This window comes from Notechis scutatus, chromosome 3 (genome assembly GCF_049901735.1).
Source record: "Notechis scutatus isolate UNSWTSFEM ecotype Mainland chromosome 3, rNotScu1.2, whole genome shotgun sequence".
Taxonomy (NCBI): domain Eukaryota; kingdom Metazoa; phylum Chordata; class Lepidosauria; order Squamata; family Elapidae; genus Notechis; species Notechis scutatus.
In genome coordinates, this window is record NC_142011.1 from 141162447 (window position 1) to 141189386 (window position 26940).

The following is a 26940-nucleotide window of genomic DNA, read 5'->3' on the forward strand; positions in this document are numbered from 1 at the left end:
AGTTTTGGCTTATGCATTATGGACAGTTTGTAAACTATGAACTATAGCTAGAATGGGTTATATGTGAACCAAGTCATTGGGGATTACTTAGCAAACTTTAGTTAAAATAAGCCATGATTTAGCACAAATGTATGAACTCAGTTCAGGAATTCTGGGAGTTGAAGTCCACGAGTCTTAAAATTGTCAAGTTTGGGGACCCCTGATTTAGAGTGACAGTTGGCCTTAACGTCATGAAAAGTCTCTTCTTTAATTCTTTACTTTCTTTCATTCTGGTAAACTCTATAGAATTGTTCAACAGGACACCTTATACTATTGCTGTTAGTGATTTAGGATTGGTGGTAGATGAATTTGGTAACAGTGACTTACTGTAAATCTCCCCATGACTTCCACTTCCTATGTTCTGTTCAGCCCTTCCCTGATGGAACATGTAGGATACACAATGATTTTAAATTCACTTCATGTTAAGTAAGAGAGGTTTTTTTTTTAGAATATAAAGATTTTCTAGAATGTAATGTGAAAAAAGTGTAGAAAATAATTTTAATTAACTGACATTAAGTAATTGCTGTTGTTTTTCCTAGACAAAGAAGAGTTCAGTAGGATCAGATGAGTAAATATTACAAGAAATATCAGCCTTTACAAACTTAGTTATTCCATTTTTTTTCTCTTATTTTTGCTTGAATTGAGAACTGCGCCGAGAAGCAAATTGACTGAGAAATGCTATGCTAAGCTGAGAACATTGCTAAACTGCACTCCTACCTTCTTTTGAATAAAAATCCCTTTGAGCTACAAAGCATTATACTTTTTCAAAAATGCTTCCATGTGCTTCCATGATGTCCACTACATTTGTTTTCTTTACATTTTGTTACCTATGAATATGGCTTTTTCATTTATCCTGATTAGAACCTCTCATAAAATCTACACGATCTTTTGTGAAATGTTCAGAACATGAATCTCATCCTTTGCTACCTATATGTGGCTTTATTTAGGACACTCATTGATTAGTTTATAAAGCACTGGCTCACCTAATTTAACTAGGGCTTAAGACCAAGATGCTACTGCTCCAGATAGAATGCAGGAGCAATTTCATCAAAGGAACCTGAAGATGTCCTCATCATATCAGAAGCAACCAAGTCATTGTTCAGTCATCTGACCTTTCTTAACTGCGTTTTACCATCAACTGGGTGTTTTTGCAAAATACACAAGACGTTATCAGATCTTTCACTAGAAGAAATACACACACCTCCCAGAATTCCCCAGTCAGCGTCCGATTCCCTCAGTAAGCTTATCGCAGTGAAAGTTAGCAAACTTCCAGCTCCCCCCCCCCGCCCCTCCCATTTCTCCGCATGTAGACTGGTGGGCGGATTCCACTTCCAGCCCTGCGCTGCTTTTCCTCTCCGGGGTCTCCCAGCTTCTATAGGCGGCTGGCGGCTGGACCTTCTCCCGTGAGGAACGGGGTGTATCTCTAAGCGGCGAAAGACCGCGCCGGAGAAATGGCCCGGAAATCTAGCATCTCGGCATAAGGGGATACTTGCCTCCGATCCGTTTATCCTGTAGGCTGACGGACCCCCGAAATCCTACTTTGCATCTTTTCTATAGCCTGACTTGTCCAGTGTGGCTAAATTGACTGGGCAGAGGGTACGTCATCGCCATCATATTACAGTAATGGTAGCTGCTTTTTCTTTTTTGGCTTGCTTAAACTCCCGACGTTGTCCCAAAGGTGCTTTTTCAAGAGGCAACGGGACTTTTTTTTTTTTTTTGGTTTTTCCTCTGAAAAACGTTTCGCTTCTCATCCAAGAAGCTTCTTCAGCCCTCTTGAAAAAGCACTTTTTTGGGACAACTATGACCTGGATGACTGAGAATCGCCATAGACACCTTCCGATGTTTCCGATGTGCAAATTGTCGATTGCAAATTAGCTTGAGTGAGTGAGTGAGTGAATGAATAAAAAAAATAGTTTGGCATAAAAGGTTCCTATATCAATAGGCTGTATTTCTAATAATACAAATTAATAATATAATCAATAGGCTGTATTTCCCCTTTCCTAAGAGGTCTGTAGGGGGCGTGCATAAGCGCACCAACGTGCCTACCGTCCCTGTCCTATTGTTTCTCTTATTCTTTTATTTTTCTTATATGTACCCATTTCATGTATTCACAACTATGTATACACTTATACTTATTATCTTGTAAACAATTGGCAAATCAAATAAATAAATAAAATAAATAAATAAATTTAATTGTTTCAGTAAACAAATTCTAGAAATTCTTTATTTGGTTCCTAGGTCAATAAATTGTCATTTCTTTAGAATATAAAAATTCCCTTTCTATCTAAAAATGCATTCATTGAAAACTGACTCCCTTTTTATGGGAGTATTGCAACCAAATCTATGGGCATTATTATCTTTGCTGGTAATAGCTCTCTAATTATAAGTTTTGATGGAGAGCAATGAGATGTGGGAATCACAGGACTTGGTTTGTTGGGAATACAGGTATTTTCTTGTCCCCCAAAAAACCTTTTTGTATAGAAGTGTAGTTGGTATACTGTAGCCAACTCACCTGCAATCCATTTCTAGAAAAAGATCAGACAATAATTTCCCTTCAAAAGCCATTTCTGCCATTTTCTATGCTTCCCCCTCATCTCTATGAAATGTATTTCTGACAAACAATTCTCATTAGCACCAAACTGATTGGTGTTACAAATTATGAAATACTCCTACCCACCAGTTGAAAATACAGAAGCATGTAGGTTTTTCATCTCCACTGTATTCTGCTTCTGTGTTTGAACTAGCCAGAACACTTCCCCCTTTTCCCTCCTCTAATTTCTCTTGTGAAATAGCAATAGTACACATACACTGCTTTATCATCAGTTTAGTCGGCATATTGTCTCCAACAATCTGGCTCTTCATTTTACTAACTTGCTTTACCAGCTTTAGCCGCTCAGGATCAAACTCCTGGCAATGGGCAGAGTTAGTCTGCATTACTTGCATTCTAATCACTGCACCACAAAATGGCACAAATAGTTAAATTGATGGAAGGAGATCAGCGAGATCCAAGTTTAAGTCTCCACATAGTCACAGAAACTCTGTGTAACTTTGGTCCAGTCACTCTCTTTCAGCCCAGGTTATTTCACAGCATTACTATGATGGGATAAAATGAAGGGAGATCCCTGTGTGAACAGCTCCTGGAGGAAAGGTGAGATATAATTCTGGCAGACTTTTAAAGACTTATCTTCAGGAATGTCTAGATACTGATAGCACTTCACCTTTACTTTCCACCTTCTAATCTATCCCAGTCTAGAATGCACCAAGTCTAATACTAGGCTCTCCCAGCTGATCCACAAAAGTCTTTATAACACTTTCATTCTAGGTGTAATGTTATAAAATGGACACACACACACTTCTAACTGCCACATCTTTTCTTGTTCAAAATGTCTTTTTTGATCATCTATTTTGGAACATGAGTTCCATGTTTCAAATAATTAGAATTCACCAATGTAGGAACATTCTCCCTCCTGGGAGAAGGTCTTCTGGAATAAACCTTACTTAGATGGATGCCTGTTATTTAAAGTCCAACTGCAAAAAGTGACCCTTAAAAGTTCCTACAGTCCTTTGCTTAAATCAGCTTGCCTGCATATGCCAGAAAATGCTGTTATAAGTTATGTGCCTGGGATAAACATACTGTTGTTGGGCTAGCATAACATGCTAGGCTGATCAAAACTTACATTTTGTTAATTAGTTATTATCAACAATAAGTTGATGGGAAGTTATAGGAACTCAGTCACCATCTTACCATGTGTGAACCAGACCATTATCCTTAGCCATGATGTTTTATTTGTTTGAGTATTGCTGTTATTTGACCCCAACTATTCACTTTGATTAACCTGAGTTTAAGTTTTACAACATTATGCAAACCCAAGAACTGCTTTTGGCTTCATTTGCTTAAGATTTTCCCAAATTCTCTAAGAAGTTGCCATGCACATTCCCAAACAAAGGGTCCACATTTGAGCCATTTCATTCATACTTGACCTATTTTTTCCTGTAATTGCTGCCCCCCCCAAAACCAGCAATGACCCCTCTCCTACAAACTGCCCACCCATATCAAGATGACACATATGTTTTCTGCCCGATTCAGAAACACATGCAGCACTAACAATGCAGCAGAACAACTTGGAGCATTTTAGACAGACACTGAAAAACGCTCTGGCACCTCTTTTTCCTGTGCTTTTATTAATTTGTTGTAATAATGAAGATTCGACAAGGAAGGGTGGGGGGGAAGCAATGGAAACAATAGTTTGCACAACAGTGGAAGTAGAACCAGCTCAGGCATTAATGGTGGTGGATGACATGAGGGCGGTTGAAAAATCATCCATGCTTTTAGATCTTTGGTTGCTCAGTCCCACTGCAGAGAGCTCAGACCTTGGCTTGGTCAATTCAGCCACAGGGCAACTAGTAATTCAGGCTCCAGGGAGACACCCAAATTGGGGTCCCACAAGTGAACCCCACAGAGCAGAAGACGTGCAGGCAAGAGAGGTTGACAAGGTTATCCAAGAAGTAGGAGAGATACTGGAGAGGAAGAGGGCCATTGTTTCCGAGCACAGGCAAGGGTGTGCATTCTTCCTTCTAGCGGTACCTGGAAACCAGCACCTTGGAGACTATATCCATGAATTTGTCAAGGGACAAAATCACTTCGGGTTTGAGGGGCCCACCGTTGTGAGCGGCGATGGTTACCTCGAGGCAGTGGGCCAGAAACTGCAGACAGGAGAGGGGTGCCGTTAAGAGAGGCAGAGCTTCGCCCGCCCGCCCACCCACCCACCACAAGCCATCGGCGGAGAGACGGCTTACGAAGGAAAGGCGAAGCAGGCGGGAGGCGCCGTGTGCCCTTCTTCGCCTCCTCCTTCCCTCCCCCCACCCCATTATGCCGGGGAGAAGGCGACTCACCTTAAAGTTGACGGGATCCACGCGAAGTTTCTGGGCGTGCAAGTCGCTGAGCTTGGAAAGGGCTCCCGCCACATCGTCCAGGTTGTTGACGGCTTCGGTGAGCGCGTCGATCACTTTCTTGCCATGAGCCTTGAGGTCGTTGGAACCCGGGCTCACGTCGAAGTGGGGGAAGTAGGTCTTGGTGGTTGGGTGAGCTGCGAACAACCTGCCATGTGGGGGGAAAGGGAGAGTGAAGGGAAGCCCCGGGCAGCAGCATCGCCCAGGCGAGCTTCGCGCAAGTGGAAGGGAGGGGAGGGGAGGAGGGCTTACCTCGTAATGGTCTCCGCTCCGTAGAGTTCGGCGTTCTTGCTCACAGGGACCCAGCAAGCCCGCACCCTGGCCTTGTCTTCCTCGGTGAGCACCATCTTGGCAGGTTGGTGCCCTCCACAGCCGGGCTGCCCTTTTATCGGGCCGGGGAGGCCGAGCCGAGCACGCCTTCCCCCCCCCCCCTCCCGCCCAAGACACCACACCCCTCCTCGCGGGGTGGGGAGTAAAGGCGCTGGCGGGCTTTCCCCTGAGGGGATCGCAGCCTCTCTCGCTTGGTCTTCCTCCCCCGTCTGGTCCTCTCAGCCATCATCCCAACCCGTGCCCGCCGTCTGGAAATGGCGCGCTTTTTCCCCAACGGGGAATCCCTCGGGCCTATCCTGAAGTCTACCCCTACCTCAGATGAGATCGGGAAGCCCCGGGAGACCGCGACGGGGACTTGCTGGAGGACGGGGTTTGGGGAAATTAGAAGTAGGGGCAGGAAGAAGAGAGCAGGTTGGACCGAGCCTTTGTCAAAGAGAGGGACAGTTGAAGTGAGTTCAGATCATGAAGGCAAATCCAGGTTGAGGGGCATGAAGATAGTTTGGAGAAAGTCTTCCTATTTGCCCCCCTACCTCCATCTCCAAGTATTCTACAACCAGCCATTGCAGAACTGGGATTATTGACACATTGTCCATTGAGTAGGGGGCCCTTCTACTATTGATGAGAAAAAACAAATCCCCTTCCTGGAGGTTTTTTTTTTTTTCAAAGTAGGGAATCCTTACTCACCCCCCTCCCTCAATTGGGGGCTTTTGCTCATGGGGGGGGGGGGAAGGGGATGAAGATGCCCAATTTGAGCAGCAGCCCAGAGATGGGGAGAGGCTCCTCTTATCTACACGAAGCAGCTGCAGGGACATTGCTGCCCCTAGGCAGTGGCTCTGGGTGGGGCAGCTGAGCCCGATAAGCAGCACAGCAGCCTTGAAGCCTCTTTCTAAATCCCAAGCCCAGAATGAATGGATGCCACTGGCTGGATTCGCCTCTAGCAGGGGGTCCTTGACAGCTTGAAGACTTGTGGACTTCAATTCCCAGAATTCCTCCTCCAGTCATGTTAGCTCAGGAATTCTGGGAGTTGAAGTCGACAACTTGCCAAGTTTGAAGACCCTTGGCCTATAGCATGGAAACTAGCACCTGCATACAGTATAACCTGTACTAAACAAGTCACCACAAATAGAAATACATTTCACTGAATATAGTGCCCTTATTCAGTAAGTTACAAGCAATATAACATTGAGCACAAAAACCAAACAGTGACATTATGGTTCAGCATTTTGCATGAATGAAGCCATAGTGAGTGTGTTGTGGGGCACATTGAAAAAAATTTCTTCTACCGTTAAGAAAGTGACGTCCCTCCATGGACAAGCCAGGTCCTTTCTTTGGAAGGAGCTTTCCTATCTAGGAGGAAAACAAATGCTCACTTGGGATGGAAACTTGAACTACCAGATCTGGACTGCTGAGATGATGGCAACTACCAAATGACAGTAAAGAACCCTTACACTGATAACAAGTGTATTACCTTTCTGGAAGCTGAAGTTTAAAGCAAAAGCTGTATTGTTATGTCCATTTCAAGATGAAGAATAATAGGTGACAAACTTGCAACTTGAGCCAGAACTGTTCTTTCTTGATAAGCTTTTATTTTAAAAGGAAAATATAGATAGTGGAGCTGAAGTTTGTTGAAATACAGTGCAATTATTAAGGATTGAAAGGGACCCTGATATATGGCTATCTGCTGTTAGGCAGAGGGGTACAAGTTCTTTCTGCGGTAGATTGCTCCTTACAGCAGCTTTTATGCTACCTCTGTAGGGCAGGCAGCTACTCAGAACATAGTGAAGGCTATTATGTTACAAAATAGTACATAAGTAATTTTCTGTGTATTCAGAAAGAAGAGCCTAGAAGGGACCGGAAGCTAAAAATTGGCATTACGTTGTTGAAAGAATCCAAGGTATTGTTTATTTATATCCTATCTATCTCCTTCAACCTGACATTCAACTAACTAATGGAAAGTCCAAAATATGCAAAACAAGTGTTTAAGCTAGCTTATGAAAAGAGGGACAATGTTGTAATAATATATATGGCTATTACAACTAGGTCCTTCATTTCATGGAAGATTTTAGTGGACGCCGCCCTGGCTTGCATTTCAAGTCTGCCATCCAAACTGTGGCTTAGAAAAGTTGCATCCGAGCTGAGGATTACCTGCATTTACCTGCAATGCTCTGCTGGTCTGTAGGCTGCTCTCATTGTAGTGCCAACAAAAAGGATGAGTGGGATTCTTCTGAGCCGTTATTATTAGTCCCCCTCCTCAAGTTTAATGCATTGTTCGATTTCTATCTTGCCTTTATTACTTGATAAGTAAGGTAGTGAATTGCATAATATTCCTTCCTCTCCTGTTTCCTCCAACAGCAACAAGCCTGTGGACAGAGAGTGATTAGCCCAGTCACCCAGCCAGTTTTTTATACCTAAAACAAGACTAGAACTCACAGCCTCCTGGTTTCTAGCAGCACCTTAATCAGTCATTAGTTCTCTTTTGCTATCATGAAAGGCTTCCTTATCCTCATAGCCACTTTCATATAATGGGGAGATGGTCAGGATGATTGACATCAGGCATGTGATTCCCAGGAAGAAGAAAGCAATATCTAAGCATGACTAGAAGATGGTGACACTGCAGGAGAAAGTGAGGGCAGACACAAGTTTTGAAAAACTGCTGGTTGGTCTGGTTCCTTCAAAACATTACAGCGAACCTCACTTAACAACTCACTGTTTAGTGATCATTGGAAGTTACCATGGATCTTCCCAGAGCAACTTAGGACTTGTTTTCAAAATTCTGATGGCTGCACCCTCCATGATTGCATTTGGGTGCGGGGCAACCAGCATTTATGGTCGTTTGCAGCATCCTGCAGTCATATGGCCTTGACTTTTTGGTGGCTTATGATGTTTCTGGCATTTATTTCCAGTTTCTAGCAAAAAAAATGCAACTGGGCTAAACAGGCTCTTTAATGAAGAGATCCCCAATCCCCGTTCTGTGGCCTGGTGCTGGATCGCAGCCCATTCGGAACCTGGGCCACGGAAGTGGTGGGCCAGTACATGCATGTGCATGTGTTTGTGCAAAGTTGCATTTATGAAAGTGGCACTTGCATGTGGGACCATTCCCTTTCTCACCCCACTGCCGCCACTGCCTCTGCTTCCACTGGTCCATGGAGCTGGAAAGGTTGGAGATCGTTGATTTAATGAACGTGGTGTTTGGTTGATGCCTACCACAAAAAAAGTTCATAAAATTGGGTGCAATCACATTGGGATCCCTTAAGGAACACCAGAAGGGTCCAAAGCAGGGGTCGCCAATCTTTTGGACCTCAGGGACCACCAAACTCATAATTTCAAATCCAGAGGGTCACTCATATGCATTTTGATTTCCGGTGGCTTGCTGATATTGGTGGGAAAGTCAGTCCCATATTCCAGAGCTGCAGTAGTCAAGGACTGGCCCCTTGGTCATCCCAGAGCAGCTGCTCCTCCACCCGGGTGCACCAGCCTGCCATGGACTGGAGGAGCTGCTCTGGGATGACCAAAGGGCCAGTCTTGTGACTACTGCAGCTCTGGAATATGGGACCAACTTTTCCACCATCAGCAAGCCACCCCGGGGTGGATTTCCCTCCCCCGCCATTGGTCTTACCTTCCAGTTCCAGCTCGCGTGGCTCTACTCAAGGTAAGATTTGCGCTTGGCTGAAGGGTGGGGCTAGCGTGTGGGCAGGCCATGTGGGTTGCGCAGCCTTGTGTTCCCGCGCAGCCTGAACTAATTGCTTTGTGGGGGGCATTTTTCTGTGGATCACCAAAATTTTCTCACGGCCTACCAGTGGTCCCCAGCCCACCAGTTGGTGACCACTGGTCCAAAGAATTAGTAATGCAAGAAATTCCAGAAGTGAAAGTCAGTCTATGGGGGTGCAAATGTGATTCAGACTGGAAGAGTTAGCTCCTCTTGCACCTCTGATTCTTCTCCCATTATCCCCTTTGGAACTTTTATCCATTACTGAGAAATAAAGGGCTCTTGATAAGGCTGGGAGGAGGTCCCTTGGCTAGCAGTGGGGAGGGATAGACTATCACTGCTGCAACCCTATTTTTCATCTCTTTTGTGCACTAATCCCAATTCAATCATCTCACAGTACAGGTGAAACTTGACAAATTAGAATATTGTGCTAAAGTTCATTTATTTCAGTAATGCAACTTAAAAGGTGAACCTAATATATGAGATAGACTCATTATATGCAAAGCAAGATAGTTCAAGCTGTGTTGTGTCATAATTGAGATGATTATGGCTTACAGCTCATGAAAACCTCAAATCCACAATCTCAGAAAATTAGAATATTGTGTAAAGGTTCAATATTCTAGCCTCAAAGTGTCCCACTCTAATCAGCTAATTAAGCCATAACACCTGCAAGGGGTTCCTGAGCCTTTAAATGGTCTCTCAGTCTGGTTCAGTAGGAATCACAATCATGGGAAAGACCGCTGACCTGACAGTTGTGCAGAAAACCATCATTGACACCCTCCATAAGGAGGGAAAGCCTCAAAAGATAATTGCAAAAGAAGTTGGATGTTCCCAAAGTGCTGTATCAAAGCACATTAATAGAAAGTTATGTGGAAGGGGAAAGTGTGGAAGAAAAAGGTGCACAAGCAGCAGGGATGACCGCAGCCTGGAAAGGATTGCCAGGAAAAGGCCATTCAAAAGTGTTGGGGACTTTCACAAGGAGTGGACTGAGGCTGGAGTCAGTGCATCAAGAGCCACCACACACAGATGGATCTTGGACATGGGCTTCAAATGTTGTATTCATGTCAAGCCGCTCTTACCTAGGCTAAAGAAAACCAGAACTGGTCTGTTGCTAAGTGGTCCAAAGTCCTCTTTTCTGATGAGAGCAACTTTTGCATCTTATTTGGAAACCAAGGACCCAGAGTCTGGAGGAAGAATGGAGAGGCACACACTGCAAGATGATTGAAGTCCAGTGTGAAGTTTCCACAGTCTGTGTTGATTTGGGGAGCCATGTCATCTGCTGGTGTTGGTCCACTGTGCTTCATTAAGTCCAGGGTCAATGCAGATTTTGGAGCACTTCATGCTTCCTTCCGCAGACGAGCTTTATGGGGATGCTGACTTCATTTTCCAGCAGGACTTGGCACCTGCCCACACTGCCCAAAGCACCAAAACCTGGTTCAATGGCCATGGGATTACTGTGCTTGATTAGCCAGCAAACTCGCCTGACCTGAACCCCATAGCGAATCTATGGGGCATTGCCAAGAGAAAGATGAGAGACATGAGACCGAACAATGCAGAAGAGCTGAAAGCCGCTATTGAAGCATCCTGGTCTTCCATAACACCTCAGCAATGCCACAGGCTGATAGCTTCCATGCCACGCCGCATTGAGGCAGTAATTGCTGCAACAGGGCCTCTCCTAGCAGTAATGATATAATTTGTAATTGTGTTTGTTTCTGAATCAAGGATTCATTTTGGATGCTACTGCTAAACCACTTGTGTAAAATTACAGAGTCTGTGGTGTTTTGTGTATGTGTGTGTGGGAATAATAACATTATTTGGGATTGGGGAAAAGGGATAATTGGTTCAAACATTGATCTATTGTTTTCTATTCTTACTGCCAATTAGTATCATCCAGATTTTTGTAGTCCAGGTTTGATAGTCCTACCTATACCTAAGGGGTAGGGTTTTTTTAGGCAAAACCACAGTCTGGATGAATTCCAGAATGTACAACAGTTTCAGCTGAGAACAACAAATAATGAGAAATAGAAAGAATTAAGAGCAAAACATGCATTGGAAGATTTTTTGTAAAATAATGAAATGTTAACAACTGTAGAAATTACGTATTTATGAGGTAACTTTTCTTGAGTAGATATTCCTCTGGAATCCCTTGGCCCCTTCTTAATATCCCTTCAGATAATCTGCAAACAAATAGGGCACAAGAAAATTCTGGGATTATTTTGATATGCTGGCCACTTTTTGCCTTTCTATCAACTACATAGAGATTGTGCTTACCAAACAGAAAAGGGCAAAGCAATATTGCTCATCAGGAACAGGATTAAAGTGATTTCAGCAGGCAGGCGTTGGTCAGTCCAGCCAGTTGTAATTTAGTGAATTAAACCATAGTTATTTATTTATTTATTTTATTTATTTATTTATTTGATTTGCCAATTGTTTACAAGATAAGTATAAGTGTATACATAGTTGTGAATACATGAAATGGGTACATATAAGAAAAATAAAAGAAGAATAAGAGAAACAATAGGACAGGGACGGTAGGCACGTTGGTGCGCTTATGCACGCCCCCTACAGACCTCTTAGGAAAGGGGTGAGGTCAATAGTAGACAGTCTAAGGTTAAAGTTTTTGGGGTTTGGGGAAGAAACTACAGAGTCGGGTAGAGTATTCCAGACATTGACCACTCTATTGCTGAAGTCGTATTTCCTGCAATCAAGTTTGGTGCGGTTAACATTGAGTTTGTATCTATTTTGTGCTCTTGTGTTGTTATGGTTGAAGCTGAAGTATTCATTGACAGGTAGGACATTGCAATGTATGATTTTATATACCATGCTTAAATCAGACCGAAGACGGCGTAGTTCAAGGTTTTCTAGTTCTAGAATTTCAAGTCTGGTGGCATAAGGTATTCTACAACGAGTGGAGGAGTGGAGAACTCTTCTTGTGAAATATTTCTGGACTTTCTCAATTGTGCTAATATCAGATACGTAATGTGGGTTCCAGACTGATGAACTGTATTCGAGTATTGGTCTAGCAAATGTTTTGTATGCTCTGGTTAGTAGTGTGATATTACCAGAGAAAAAGCTACGTAGAATTAGGTTAACAACTCTTAATGCCTTTTTGGCTATGTAGTTGCAGTGGGCTCTAGCACTTAGATCATTAGAGGTGAGTATTCCAAGGTCCTTTACAGAGCTTGGGTCATCAACAAGATCTTGACTATTCAGCTTGTATTTTATTTTCTGATTTTTTTTGCCAATATGTAAGACAGAGCATTTATTTGTTGAGATTTGAAGTTGCCATTTGTTTGACCATTCTGATACATAGTCAAGATCTTTTTGTAGGGTAGCAGTATTGTCTGTGGTATTGAACAGCTTTACATCATCAGCGAAGAGAATGCAATTGCTCTTAATATGATCACAGAGGTCATTTATGTAGAGTATGAAGAGAGTTGGTCCTAGAACACTGCCTTGGGGGACACCACTATTGACAGGTACTGAATTTGATAGGACGCTCCCAATTTTGACCATTTGTTGTCTGTTTGACAGGAATGCTTCTATCCAGTTATTCAGTTGTCCAGAGATACCATAGGATTTTATTTTTAGGAGTAGTTTGTCGTGTACCACTGAATCAAAGGCTTTACAGAAGTCTATGTAGATTGCGTCTATTGCTTTGCCCTGGTCGAGTTGTGTCGTCCATATGTTTTTGCAGTGTAAGAGTTGCAGATTACAGGATAGTTTTTTTTATGATGTATTTGACATGTTTCCATGGCTTAACATCTTATTTGACTTATAAACTATGGGCTAGGGTTATTGTGCTGAGTAAGACCAATCAATTATGGCCTTTATTTTTATTCTTAGTTAGGCAAATAGGTCTAAACCTGGCTGGCGACATCCATTCCTTCTTGGGCCTCCAAGCAGTAAGAAAGATACTTCCAGGCCCCACCTGCTTATCAATGGCTCAATGGCCCCACCCGAAGCCACTGCCCAGGAGGAGCTGTGTTTCAGGCTGCTGCTATGAGCAGATAAGAGAAGAAGCCTCTCCCCCATTTTTTGGGCAGTTGCATCAATGGGGCACCTTTGCATGAGCAGAGCCCTTAATAAGCCCACCACTTGTACTTTGAGAGGGCCTCAGAATGAGATTCAAAATTATTAAGGCTTAGGCTTCGTGTTCACAACTCCAGATCTGCCTACTCCATCTTGGAGGGAAGACAAAGAAGGGCAGATCCCATCCAGAAGCAGGAAATGCTGAAGGCGGTACATATTCTAAGTTGTTTCAATTTAAAATTAATATAATGCAACATTTACGATTAAGCATAGAATATAACTATTTTTCTGATCAGGACACTTTGCCTGCCAAAAGAAACAATAATGAAAGAAAATAAAAATGATTGTTCTCGGCACAGGAAAAGTCTCATTTCAGTCAATCCATAGAATTCAGGGGTCTTCAAACTTGACAGTTTTAAGACTTGTGGACTTCAACTCCCAGAATTCCTCCTCCAGTCATGTTAGCTCAGGAATTCTGGGAGTTGAAGTCTACAAGTCTTAAACTTGCCCAAGTTTGAAGACCCTTGCCATGGATCAACTAAACCTTTCTCACCCAAGATATTGCTTTGCACAATTAACTTCAGGGCCATCCCAAATCAAGCACCCACAAGCTCCATAGACTCTCCTAAATGTGGCTGGGCTGCACCTCAGTGTAAATTATACTCCTGACACACTCAAGTATGGAACACTTAGTTAATTTTGCTCAAAATGCATTGAAGTAGGTACAGAGGCTTTCTGGTCAAACAATATCTTTGGCTACCCAAATCACCTGCTCATTTTTGTTTTATTTATTTGTATTCTGTCTTTATTATTTAGACATATAACTCAAGGCAGCAAATGGTACCCCACAACAACAATGCTGTGAGTGGGTTGGGCTGAGAGAGAGTGACTGGCTCAAAGTCATCCAGCTGGCTATCCAGCTGACCATCTGAATATATCCTGTCTTTCATCCAGGCCAAATATTTGCAAAATACTGGGAAGTTACCGGGCTATTTTTCCTCCAGATAAATAAACACTAAGGATTCCTTCCAGTCAAATCTGGTTCCTATGACTTCAAAGACATTAGACCCTTATACAATTCTTAGCAGAAATGTTTCCTATTACTGCTTCTGGATATATATATATTTTAATGATTTCCTAGTCTTGGCTATAAGTTTGGATTTTCTTGTTGGTCTTCTATTTGCATCGTAGCCCTGAGGTCTGGGGAGGTGCCTATCTAGTAATGCCACCTCCATGAATTGGTCCAACCCTTTTTTGATGCCAGCCAAAGTGATTGCTAGCACTACATTTCATGGTAGCAGACAGTGAATGTGCCTAATTTGTTTGACTTTGTTGAGCTTTTCAAAATCAGCCAAGATCAGCGGGGTGCAATCAAGAAATGGGTTTTAGATCTTGAAGATCATTGTAGTAAACATTTTAATGATGATTCCTGATATTGACCAAGCTAACTCTGAAATTAAGTTCTGAGTCTTGGCTGAAGCAGTGGCTGCTTGAAAGCTATCAAATTTGTAAGAACAGAAGATAAGCAGTGCCCCGCTGGGGAGGTGCCTATCTAGTCCAGACGTCTGTCTCACCGTAGGCAACCATCTGCATAGGGAAATCTACTAAGTCTTCCAGCAGATGGCCTTCAGAGGGAGTAATGCCACCTCCATGAATTGGAGCCAGCCAAAGTGATTGCTAGCACTACATTTCATGGTAGCAGACAGTGAATGTGCCTAATTTGTTTGTTGCCTAATTTTTGAGGTACTTTTATAAGGCTATCAAATTATAAGGCTCCAGATAAAAGTTTAGAGGCTTCTGTATCATTTTTCTGCCATCTAGTATTCTGAATTTTTTGCAGGTCATGGTTTTATCACTCTAGCTTATGTTTAGGTTACAGCTGTGAGATCTTTCTCTTAACCCCTATATTTAGCTGGACTGTCTAAAATCAAGGGTCTCCAAACTTGACAACTTTGAGACTTGTGGACTTCAACTCCTAGAATTTCTCAGCCACCAATGCTGCCTGGGGAATTCTAGGAGTTGAAGTCTCCAAGTCTTAAAGTTATGAAATGTGGAGACTCCTGGTCTAAATTAAGGAGCTTCTCTGGAATCAAAACGGAAAAGTAATTATGAAAGAAATCAGCCTTAAAAGGGAAATAGCATTTCGTAGCTTCATGGTCACAATCCTCTATTACTATTTACGCATATTTGCTGCTCCAATGTGGCCTCCTTACCAGACAGCAGACACGGGTTTTTTAAACATTTTTAAAAATTAGTTCTGATGCTTGGCAATTTCCCATACTATATTATGCTATCTATTTTAACTCTACTCTACTGGGGCTTGCTAATAACTCCCAGGGAGGGGGGAATTGAAGGGTTTCTAGAAGGAGGGGTGCATGGAATTCTTAAATCCTGTTGAGAAAACTTTCCAAATTGTAAATTTCCAGAGACTTCTGCAGTAGTATTCCTAGAGATAGTATGGCCAATTATTTGGCCAAGCAACCTATGCCAAAAACAGAAGTGTCAACCTGTGTTCAGCTTTGTCTCCCTGAATTAAGTCTAGTTGTCTTGTGAATCCAGTCCATCATTGTTGTCAATTATGATTTATGTGTCATGCAATCCTTCAAATAAGGTCGAGTAAATTAAGGATATTAACATCACAGATGACATATGCCATGATGGCCAATCTATTATGAAGAAGAAAAAAGAAAGCAAGGAAAGGTGTGATGGAATAGTTTTTTGGAAATAAATATATTTAGTTATTATCAAACGATATACTATAATGTATTTAACATATATTTAATAGTTATAAATATAGTGTGTGTGTGTGTGTAGATATGTATGTATGTTCCGTTGAGTATATAAAAATTAAAGCACTCGAAGTTCCGTTAAAATGTTTTCCCGTTTTTATTTTATTTTATTTTATTGAAGTATCATAATAATAATTTAATAACAGACACCTACATTCTTCATCCGAATTACGTCGGACTGCAAAGCCCCCGATGACCACGAGATGGCAAGAAATAACCCTTTAGTCCATTTCGCGCTCCTTCGGATATTTGCAATCTACATTTGGGAGAAGCTCTCGAATTTTGAGCAATCCAGGATGATGGAAGCGTCTTTCCAAGCTCTCGCCAAAAATAGTGGATTTGTCGTCCGCAAATTCAACGAAAGCGTCCGGCACAATGCCCCAGCCGAAGTTCGGGGAAATGCGTTCGCAAACGACTGCGCATGAGCCTTTGGAGGAACCGTAGTTCGCAGCTTGTGACGCTTCGAATCCGAAAGGCGTGTTGGTTCCGACCTCGTGGGTCGGAATCTTTCCGGCCGAACCGGTCCCAAGGCTGGTGAGTAAAATGCGCTGGATTAAAATATTGGGCAAGTTGCATCATTGGCGGTGTGAAGAGCGCAGGAAGTCCAGCAGCGAGCCTTAGAGCAGGGATCTCCAACCATGGCAACTTTAAGCCTGGAGGACTTCAACTCCCAGAATTCACCAAAGCTGGCTGGGGAATTCTGGGAGTTGAAGTCCTCCAAGCTTTAACGTTGCCCTGGTTGGAGACCCCTGTATTAGAGAATGGTGGCATTTTGTAAATGTCTGTGATCTGTTGGACTGCAAAGTTATTTTGGGTCGCTATTGGGGTTTTCCATTCACTGGATATGAATGCTACTTTCTAGTTTAATTTATTTTTTGAACTCCCCTGGAAAGCTTCCCCACCCCACCCCTCGGTCTTGAAAAGCAAAATAAACATAATACTCTGTTGATCAAACTCGTCTCTTGGTGACAAGTCTTATTGGTGGAAGTGATTTGCTACCTTCCAAAATGGTGGGTCCCGTCCCCCCCAATTTAGTCTCAGCCCTGGGATCCCCTGAAAGCTTTCCTTCCAAGAACGATAGATGGTGAAGTTATCCACACCAGTGAGAGATAGGACCATCCATTTTTATTTTTTTATTTATTTTTTGCTGCGAGGCTAAGAAGTCTGGATAATTACATGTCACAACAGCAATGTCCTGTATAATCACTAGGGCAGAGAACCTCAACTTCCACATACTATATGCTGGTTAACACTTGCACACACATGTGCTGTGAAATGCATTTTATTGGAATCCAGGTGCAAACGATATGAATGGCACATAGGTTTTATGATACAAGTCTCTGTTCTACACTGCTGGGGATTAAAAATATTGGCTTGTATTAAAAGACAAGACTGTCTTTGGGACATAATGCCACTTCTCTGAAGACCTGTGCTGAGTATTGGGAGCAGAGACAAAAACTGGACTTTGTTGAAATGGGTGCGAGCTGATCAGCTGGAACTATGAATGAAGTATGAATAGCTTTGGAAAGGAAATGGAGTATTGTAAGCCAGAGAAAAAGAAATTAATTGTTTTGAAAAGATGGTTTATATTGCTGCAGGTTTACTTAAAAATAATTCTTATGCTTGCTTTAGTGTGATTTCAGTATATTCCAGCATCGAGACAGAAACGCTTATTCTTCCTGAAGAAAAGATGAAGGAAGAATAAATATTTCCAATGTTGGAATTAAGTTGCTGAAATGTAAAGGGAAAATGTGATCATCTTGCTTGGCAACAGATTACTATTACCGCTATTATCTCACCCAAATACAATGGACACTGAAAAACTGGAAGTCTTGAGTTCCTTGATTATCATATCCTGTTCACCAATCTCTGCTATGCTTTCTTTGGGAATGGCTTCCAGAGTAGAGGTTCCTGACCACAAAGGCTGCCAGCAAGGGAGGGTGGAATTTAGTATTGGGATATTTTTTCCCCTTGAAGAGTGAAGCCACATCAAACAAAGTCTAAACATAGCCAGGGTTAGTGATTTTATGTGGCTGCATAAATGCCTGAATTTTGCTAATATATAATCCTCTTTATTGCAATTTATAATGCATATGTATCAATCTTCATCTATAATAGACAGCTTATATAGCGAGTTACATTCTACAGATTATCCACAGATATTGTGTTATAGTTACACGTAATTCAGAACATGCAGAATTAGGGTCTGTTACGTAAGGCGTCACTTGCAATGTGTAATCAAGTATACCATATATATTTTAAAGTACAATATGCTTCCCTTTTAGCATCCATATATACAAATACTTTATAGAAGACTGGGAGTACAGCACAGGAGGGCATCAGAGATCCTGAAACAACAGTAATGAATTACAGAGAAGAAATTATGAGTTTGATAGTCCCAGGACAATTTGATGATGCTGACACTTCAGACAGGTAATGCAGAAATGAGCAGTTTAGATGTTTTTCGGGTTATACAAAGCAACTAAGCTTTGCAAGATAAATCTTGCTCTTCATTATTCTGGTCCTTTATTATTAGAAACTGGTCCCAGTTTTTTGTGTGCATCTAAGAAAATAATTACTTGATTTGCCATGCTTGCAAAGAGTTATTACAAAGGCTTTAAATAAAAAGCAATATTATAATTGAAACATTGAACATGTTTGCATTTGTCATCTTGGTGTTCATACTATTTGCCTCCTTTGTCCTTTATGTGAGGAAGTGAATAGAATAGAATAGAATAGAATAGAATAGAATAGAATAGAATAGAATAGAATAGAATAGAATAGAATAGAATAGAATAGAATTCTTTATTGGCCAAGTGTGATTAGACACACAAGGAATTTGTTTTGGTGCCAATGCACTCAGTGCTCATAAAAAGATTAAAAAAAAATATTCATCAAGAATCATAGGTATAACAATAGTAGTCAAAGGGTACAAATAAGCAATCATATCATATTAGGAAACAATAATAAGCGATCAAATCAAATTATACTAATAAACAGTCAATAAAAAATAAGGATACAAGCAACAAAGTTACATTCATGCAGTCATAACTATTACTCTGCTCTTTATTAAAGATGTTCTGTTTTTCATAACCAATCAGAGACAATGTGTACACAAATAAAGTCCCCTAAATGAGTGTTTCTCAACTTAGCCCTTGTAACAGATGTGGACATCAAGTCCAAATTCCCAGCCTGCAATATTTAGGAATTGAAATCCACACTTGTTATAAATCCATCTGTTATAGATTTGAGCTATACATGAGGTAAACTATATAAATGGAACGCTTTAAAGCTATATATCGAATGGAACATATAAATGGAGTGAACTGGAAAACAAAGAATAAAAACTCCTTTTCCATTAGAAGAACCCAGAAACCTACATGAAGGGAATGTGTTTAATGGTCAACTGAACTGAATTTGTATGTGATATATCATCAAAGCTAAGGAATTATGTAAAGAGGATGTCATTAAATCTTAAGAGTATCAATCAACAGTGCCTCCATTTTGTCAGAATTCAATCTTAGGTTATTGACTGTCATCCAAATATTAATCCAGTCCATGTACTCACCTGATACTGGTGGAATGGAAAGTGAGTAAGTGAGGGATGGATATTATAACATACAAATGATCTGTTGTTCCAAATCTTGAAATGACTACCTCCAGCAGATTCTTATAGCTCAATAGTGCACAACTTAAAATCTAGGTTGGCACATAGTTCCTGAAAGTCTTGGATATTTATAAAAGTTGCCACTAAAATATGGGTGGCTCTAGCAAATTAAATGAAAAAAAAAATTCTATTTATATTATTACGTACCATAGAATTGCAGAGTTCATCCCATCCCAACTCCCATCAGCTTTAGCCAAGTTAAAGGTGAGGAAGTGGGAGCTACGGTCCAGCAAGTCTGCAGAGTTCTATCACACTGTTGGCCTGCTGATACATCCATGCACCTTCAGACCCATCACTTGGTGTCCTCTAGGGTGGGGATGGAAGGACGGAGTAGAGCTGCTCTGCTATGGTACCTTCGGACAGTTGCAGCCAGGCCTCGCACACCCTGACATCTTGCTGGCCCATTTCTTCTGCAATTGGCAAGGCTTTCCTGAAGGCCTCTGTAGCCGATAACAGGGCTCTGGATCGATCTGGAGCTCTGTTATTGGCTGCAGAAGCCTTCAGGATAGCCTTGCCGGCTGCAGAATTTCCTGAAGGCCTCTGACAGTGAAAGGGAGGCCAGGGGCAATGCAAGTGAGATGAGTCAGTGAAAGACATCCTCCCCCCCTCCCCCCGAAAATAAGACCTGGTGCCTTTCTGGTAGCAAAAGAAATATAAGACAGGGTCTTATTTTCGGGGAAACACAGTAGCTATGCTCACTATAGCGGTGTGGCCAATGTATCCTGTTTGCATTGTTTTGAAACCACTATAGAGTCAGCCTATTTACTAAATATTCTTCTTTTAAAAAATAGCGAACCCTTGCAGGTTGTTCCCGCATCTCAGGAGGAGAAGGTGGTGGTTAAAATGCAAGATTCCCATCTGAATGAGGAAGCTGATGTGGATGAATCTGATGAGAGCTCTGAGGATGAGGAAGATGGATGGGATTGGGATGACGATATGGGAAAGCTGAGAAAACGGAATCCAATGGCTGGAGGAAGAAACCTACAGGTGTGTGGGTTTTTGTTTGTTGCTTTTAGATATATTTGTCCTGATTCCTGTAGACCAGGGATCTCCAACCTTGGCAACTTTAAGACTAGCGGACTTCAACTCCCAGAGTTCCTCAGCCAGCTTTGCTGGCTGAGGAACTCTGGGAGTTGAAGTCCGCTAGTCTTAAAGTTGCCAAGGTTGGAGACCCCTGCTGTAGACTATTGAATTATATGATTGTGGGTATAGCTTGTTTTGGCCTAGTAGCAAATTGTAGTATAACATGACTATAAAACCAGGCCACTGTCCTGGGTTACCACGATGTGTGGTCTTTATGTGACAATGTGTTCGGCTGTAAGCTACACTTGTGGGCATTTTAATTTGAAACTTTAAAATTATTTTATAGGAAAGTAGTCCCAGTGCATTGGGAAAGCCAATAGCCTGAATGCTTAAGTATTCTGTTTTGTTTTGAATAACAAAAAATGTCCTAGCATCTTGTAGAGCAGGGGTCAGGGAACTTTTTTACCTTTTACCCCCAAAAATTTTTATAAACGCCGACGTTACCCCCTTGATTTGAAAGGAAGGAAATCATACACTATTTGAATTCAAAATGTTATTGGATGTATTTAAAATTACTTTGAAAGCTTCAACGGGGGGGGGGGAGAGTCCGAGTTTGGTGGTTTGCTTGCAGACGTTTCATTATCTGACTAGGTAACATCTGATGTTGTTACCTAGTCGGGTAATAAACGTCTGCCAGCAAACCACCAAGTTCAGGGAACGCCAATGCCTCCTCATTGCAACCCTGAGCGACAGATAGTCCCTGCAGGACGGCTGAGAAGCCTCGCCTCTCGGCCCTGCCTTCATCAGCCCCATCCCTCAGGTGTCTCCCTCCCTCCCTCAGCCTCATCCCTCAGGTGTCTCCCTCCCTCCCTCAGCCCCATCCCTCAGGTGTCTCCCTCCCTCCCTCAGCCCCATCCCTCAGGTGTCTCCCTCCCTCCCTCAGCCCCATCCCTCAGGTGTCTCCCTCCCTCCCTCAGCCCCATCCCTCAGGTGTCTCCCTCCCTCCCTCAGCCCCATCCCTCAGGTGTCTCCCTCCCTCCCTCAGCCCCATCCCTCAGGTGTCTCCCTCCCTCCCTCAGCCCCATCCCTCAGGTGTCTGCCTCGTTCCTCTCTCAGTCGCTCTCTCACTCCTCACCAGCCCAGGAAGAAACTGCTTCAAAGAAGCCGGCAGGGTGGCTTTTCCTGTCGGCGCAGCTTCCCAAAGCGCCCGTTCACCCCCGCCCGCCCCGCCCGCCGCCCGCGGTTCAATCCAGTGCTCCGTTCTGCCTGCCTGCCTTCGTTTCTGGTAGTTTCGAGCAGCTTCGGCTGAGAAAAAGAGGCGAATAGTTATTATTCTCAGCCGAAGCTGCTCCGAAACTACCAGAAACGAAGGCAGGCAGGCAGGCAGATTGGATTGATTGGCGGCGGGGTGGGGGTAAAACGGGCGCTTCGGAGGAGCTGCGCCGACAGGAAAAGCCACCCCCCGGCTTCTTTGAAGCAGTTTCTTCCTGGGCTGGTGGAGGAGCGAGAGAGCGACTGAGAGAGGAATGAGGCGGGAGGAAACCGAAGCTGCTGAGCCAGAGAGCAGGACAGGCTTCCGTTGCTTCCTCCCTCCCCTTCTCTCATTTGTGTCCTTGATTCCCAATCCCAGCAGCATTCACCGAAGGCGAACAGAATGTCGGAAATAAAATGCCTGGGGGTAATGAGAACAGTCGCGCCAGCCGACCGTCCTCATTACCCCCAGGATTTTCAGTTTTACCCCATTTGGGGTAATTTACCCCTGTTCCCCGACCACTGTTGTAGAGAGACTAGCTGATAGTTTCAGGAGTTTTTGCAACTAATAATATGTAAGGTTAATTACTGTCTTAATGTGTGATGGTGAGCCATAGCTTAATGCTACTTGCATAAAGGAAGAGTAAACCAGAATTCTGTTCATTTTAGCTAATTCAGCTTATTATGTGCAAATCAAGTTGTAGTTTAAAATAAACTCTAGCCAGCTAAGCAATCTAGTGGTTTGGTGGTTTAGTGTATGTGCCTGTATTTTATTTTAAACCCCAGTTCTTTGATGTGCATGCATTGCTAAGCCACCAACTAATTAAAATGGAATTCTGAACTATTTTTTTCTGGCCACACAAGAACTAAAAAAGGGAAAGGAGGTGCATCTGTTAAAATCTTTGGGTTCTTTTTCACTTTTTCCGTTATTCTGTGGCTCAGCATGAAACTCAGTGCAAAACTCTCACTGTCTTTAGCCTCCCAAAAGCCAATTTACATGTCTTACTATTCTTCCTGCATTTGATGAAATGTGTTTCTAAGGCTAGCTGGTATATATGCTTTTGCTCCTGTGGCCTTAATCGTAACTGATGCATTTAAAATGGGCCACAGGATTCTGCATTCCCTCTTTTTCTAGTGAGATTCACCCTTCAAACTTATTCATGGATAAGGTTATAACAGCACTTGACTATACATGCTAACTAGTGTTTGCAGGCCTGGCGAATTTGCACATAATAGGGGTAGCGCTGGGGACATAATCATGCAATTGTCTTTTTTTTAATCGTTTCTCAGATTAAGAGTCTACAAAAGTGCGCCTTTAGAATGGTTTTTAAATGGAATTTTAGTTATATAACTTTTTTTCCAGGCAAATAAACAAACTCCCAGCAGCAATGCAGCCAAAATGTCTACACCTACAGACAAAGCATTAAGAAAGTTTGAGAATAAAATCAATTTAGGTAAGTGGACCATTTAGAATTCCAGAGAGGCTGAATTAGGTGATAGTTTTTAAAAGATGAAATTCAATGGATTAATGGGTTAATCTGTCCTGGAAATCTGTTAAAATGCCTCTGGAAGATGAACAAAAACTTGAATTTTTGTTTGTTTGTTTCTGTGATAGAATAAAGTTTTGGCTCATTAAAAATAGACCTATAGTCTCTTGTTCCACAATTCAAATCATATTTTACGAACAACTATAACAAGATAAGTTTATGAAATGGTGAGGGTCATCCTGCACTGCTGCCTTTCAGGATAGGCCAGTCTACAATGTGTCTCAGCTTCTATTTTTTTATCTGTTAGCCGAATCTTTCCCTAAAGAGGAAGAAGGGATAGGAAAACATTGTGGTTTGCAGGTTGTAGGTGAAAAACAAACCACGCCTGGATTTCCTGGATTCCACCGACATTGTCAAACTGTCCTCACTGTCATGTAGTCCAGGGGTGGGCAAACTACGGCCCGTGGGCCACATCCGGCCCGTTGGTCTGTCCAATGCGGCCCGCCCCTGAAAAAAAATCGCTGCCATTGGTCTGTCCAATGCGGCCCACCCCTGAAAAAAAATCGCTGGGCGTGGCGTAATTGCCCTGTGCCGCGTGGCCCCCAAAGCTGCAAAACAGTGCGGAGCGATCTAGGGGTAGGAAAGAAAAGAAATTTGCAAAGGCCTCGGCTGGGAGTTCGAAATCACCTTCGAGTGTGACCTCTCCGAAGGTGAGTCCCCGCCGATCCCCCTTTTTTTTCCGGGGCTTCCAGGCTTAAACTTTGCAAAGGCAAAGCTTGCAGGCTGGAGCGTCTTCCCGCCGAGGAGCGGGAAGGATTCCACCCGGCGGGCGGGGCGGGCTGCTTGGAGCCACCTAAAGCTAGGCCGCTGCTGGTGGAGCCTTGCCCTGCCTTGGTGCCCCGTTTCCCGGCTCGGCGGTCCTGCTCGGGTGGCACTTTAAAAGCCTGCTCCCAGCACCCGAGCAACTTCCCAGCAACTTTCGGCTTCATATTAACTCGCGGGCGCTCGCGCCTGGCCCCGAGCCGCGTGGCGGAAGGGAAGCCCGGCGGGCAGGTGGGCAGGCTGCTTGGAGGAGGCTCCGGGCTTCCCCTCCTTCAGGCGCGAGCGCCCGTGAGTTAAAACGAAGCCGAAAGTTGCTGGGAAGTTGCTCCGTTTTCCAGGGCTTTGCAAAGGCAAAGTTTGCAGGCTGGAGCGTCTTCCCGCCGAGGAGCGGGAAGGGTTCCGCCCAGCGGGCGAGGCGGGCTGCTTGGAGCGGGCTGCCATGCAGCTCGGGGCGAGCGCCCACGAGTTAAAACGAAGCCGAAAGTTGCTGGGAAGTTGCTCGGGTGCTGGGAGCAGGCTTTTAAAGTGCCGCCTGAGCAAAGTTTAAGCAGCCCGCCCCGCCCGCCAGGCGGAACCCTTCCCGCTCCAGCCTGCAAAGTTTGCCTTTGCAAAGCCCTGGAAAACCGAGCAACTTCCCAGCAACTTTTGGCTTCGTTTTAACTCGCTGGCGCTCACGCCTGGCCCCAAGCCGCACGGCGGAGGGGAAGCCCGGCGGGCGGGCGGGCGGACTGCTTGGAGGAGGCTCCGGGCTTCTCCTCCGCCAGGCACAAGCGCCTGCGAGTTAAAAGGAAGCCGAAAGTTGCTGGGAAGTTGCTTGTGTTTCCGGGGCTTCCAGGCTTAAACTTTGCAAAGGCAAAGTTTGCAGGCTGGAGCGTCTTCCCGCCGAGGATCAGGAAGGGTTCTGCCCGGCGGGTGGGCGGGCTGCTTAAACTTTGCTCAGGCGGCACTTTAAAAGCCTGCTCCCAGCACCTGAGCAACTTCCCAGCAACTTTCGGCTTCCTTTTAACTCGCGGGCGCTTGCGCCTGGCTCTGAGCCGCGCGGCAGAGGGGAAGGCCGGTGGGCGGGCAGGCTGCTTGGAGGAGGCGACCCGGCGGTGCTCCGGCAGCAGCAAGAGGCAGTTTCGCCCGGGCTCCGCTCAGGTGTCCGGCTGGGGCTGTCAGGAGTTGCTACCGCCGGCGCAGCTCCATGCGGCTCCAGTCCCGCATTGCCTTGGGAAGGAAAAGGCAAAACCAGGAGCCACTGAGCCTGAGCCTCCGGTGCCGCTGCTCCCGTTGCAAAGCACCGCCGCGGCTCTTCCTTTTTGCCTTTCCCTTCCCGAGGCAATGCGGGACTGGAGCCGCGTGGAGCCGCGCCGGTGGTAGCAACTCCTGACTCAGAGGGCCTCCGAGGGGAGGGGAGCCTCCGAGGGGAGGGGAAGGAGGAGAAGAGGGGGGGGAAGGGGGGCGATTCCCAAAAAATCTTGTGCTGACCCGGCCCGTCTGTCAAATTTTAAAAGTCAATGCGGCCCCCGAGCCAAAAAGTTTGCCCACCCCTGATGTAGTCTATTCTCAGAAACCACTCCACCAGCCAATTCACTAAACCAGGGGTCTCCAACCTTGGCCACTTTAAGACTTGTGGACTTCAACTCCCAGAGTTCCTCAGCCAGCTGGCTGAGGAACTCTGGGAGTTGAAGTCCACAAGTCTTAAAGTGGCCAAGGTTGGAGACCCCTGCACTAAACAGATCCCTCTTTCAGGCCCTGCTTGCTTTTGCTGGGTCTCTAATCTAGCTGTATAGGTTTACAGCTAGAAAACAGATGTTTTATTAAGCCACCAAGCTTCTTAATATCTATATGACATTAAGCTTGATTTGGGTCCAAAAAAAAAATCTTTGGTACCACTGCATCATCAAATTCATTGGGGCAATTCAACCTTCCACAACCCCCCCACGAGCCCCCCAATTCTGTTCTCTGTTAAATAAGTCTTGAAGACCTGACTTTCCCTCAGCTTTGGGCCAAAGTAGGATGAGGACTTTCTCTAAGATGGTGTTATATCCGTTCCCTCAGGATGACTCCCTGCCTCTGTGTCTGTCTGTCTATCTGTCTCTCTCTCTCTCTCTCCCCCCCCTGTTCTTTTATATTTTGTGGTTTTTAATTGTGCACATTTCCCAGAGACATTGAGAAAGTGAGTGGCTTCAGAAATGTAAGGGGGGAAAATATTGACAGACATATATATGAATGGAAAAGAGTGCTTACTTTAAATGTTGTAAATGTATCGCTTATTTTCTAGAGGTATGTTCACAAGGAAATTATGTACATTATTTTTGGACAGCAGTGTTGAAACTGTTTTTAAAGAGTAGGATGTGTCTGTGTGTGTGTTTTCCAGACAAGCTGCGTTTTGCTGATTCTGTTATAAATAAAGTTACAGAGAAGTCTAGGCAAAGAGAAGCAGATATGTAAGTAATACATATGGATGTGTAGAAATAAATATTGTAGAGAATATATAGCTGTTATTTGATTTGCATGGGTTTGTAGTACAATTAATACGTTAATACATTATGTTTTGATATATTACATTCTAAGAGGTATACAAAATTAACATCACAATGCTGCAGATGCCTCCTTAGACTCTTGTTTGCTCCTTTAGGGCTAGGCATTCATTCCTAAAAAGTGAGGTTAAGATTGGTTTGGTAAATTAAGTTATTTCCAATTTTGTTTTGGCATGTTCTTATCTAATGATGATACTTTTTTATATTCCTAAAAACCACCCTAGTGTTGCTTGACTGAAGTCTGTGTGAATTGCATTATGAAGATCCCTGGTTTTAATTCATGGAGAATGTTTTGTATTTTTGTCTTGTTTTTCTGCCT

General features: G+C 43.7%; 2 protein-coding genes across 3 annotated transcripts in view; one reads left to right on the top strand and one right to left on the bottom strand.

Moving 5' to 3' along the window:
- Positions 1-4202: 4202 nt before the first annotated feature.
- LOC113418020 (hemoglobin subunit alpha) lies at positions 4203-6103 on the bottom strand. The gene is made up of 3 exons (XM_026676665.2): positions 5242-6103; positions 4933-5137; positions 4203-4743 (listed from the first exon to the last, which is right to left on the bottom strand). The coding sequence occupies exons 1-3, from the start codon at positions 5334-5336 to the stop codon at positions 4615-4617; spliced, it is 429 nt and encodes a 142-aa protein (XP_026532450.1). The 5' UTR covers positions 5337-6103; the 3' UTR covers positions 4203-4614.
- Positions 6104-16037: 9934 nt separating this feature from the next.
- Positions 16038-26940, top strand: part of RIOK1 (RIO kinase 1) — a 31069-nt gene continuing 20166 nt past the window's right edge. Inside the window, exons 1-6 of one of the 2 annotated variants that reach the window (XM_087961274.1) lie at positions 16273-16380; positions 17479-17861; positions 18132-18279; positions 20305-20500; positions 23151-23241; positions 26459-26528. In XM_087961274.1, coding sequence (XP_087817400.1) covers positions 18209-18279; positions 20305-20500; positions 23151-23241; positions 26459-26528 — 428 coding nt within the window. In that variant the 5' untranslated portion in view covers positions 16273-16380; positions 17479-17861; positions 18132-18208. Of the gene's footprint in view, positions 16381-17478; positions 17862-18131; positions 18280-20304; positions 20501-23150; positions 23242-26458; positions 26529-26940 lie in introns of both variants that reach the window. The other variant, XM_087961273.1, reaches the window with a different exon arrangement.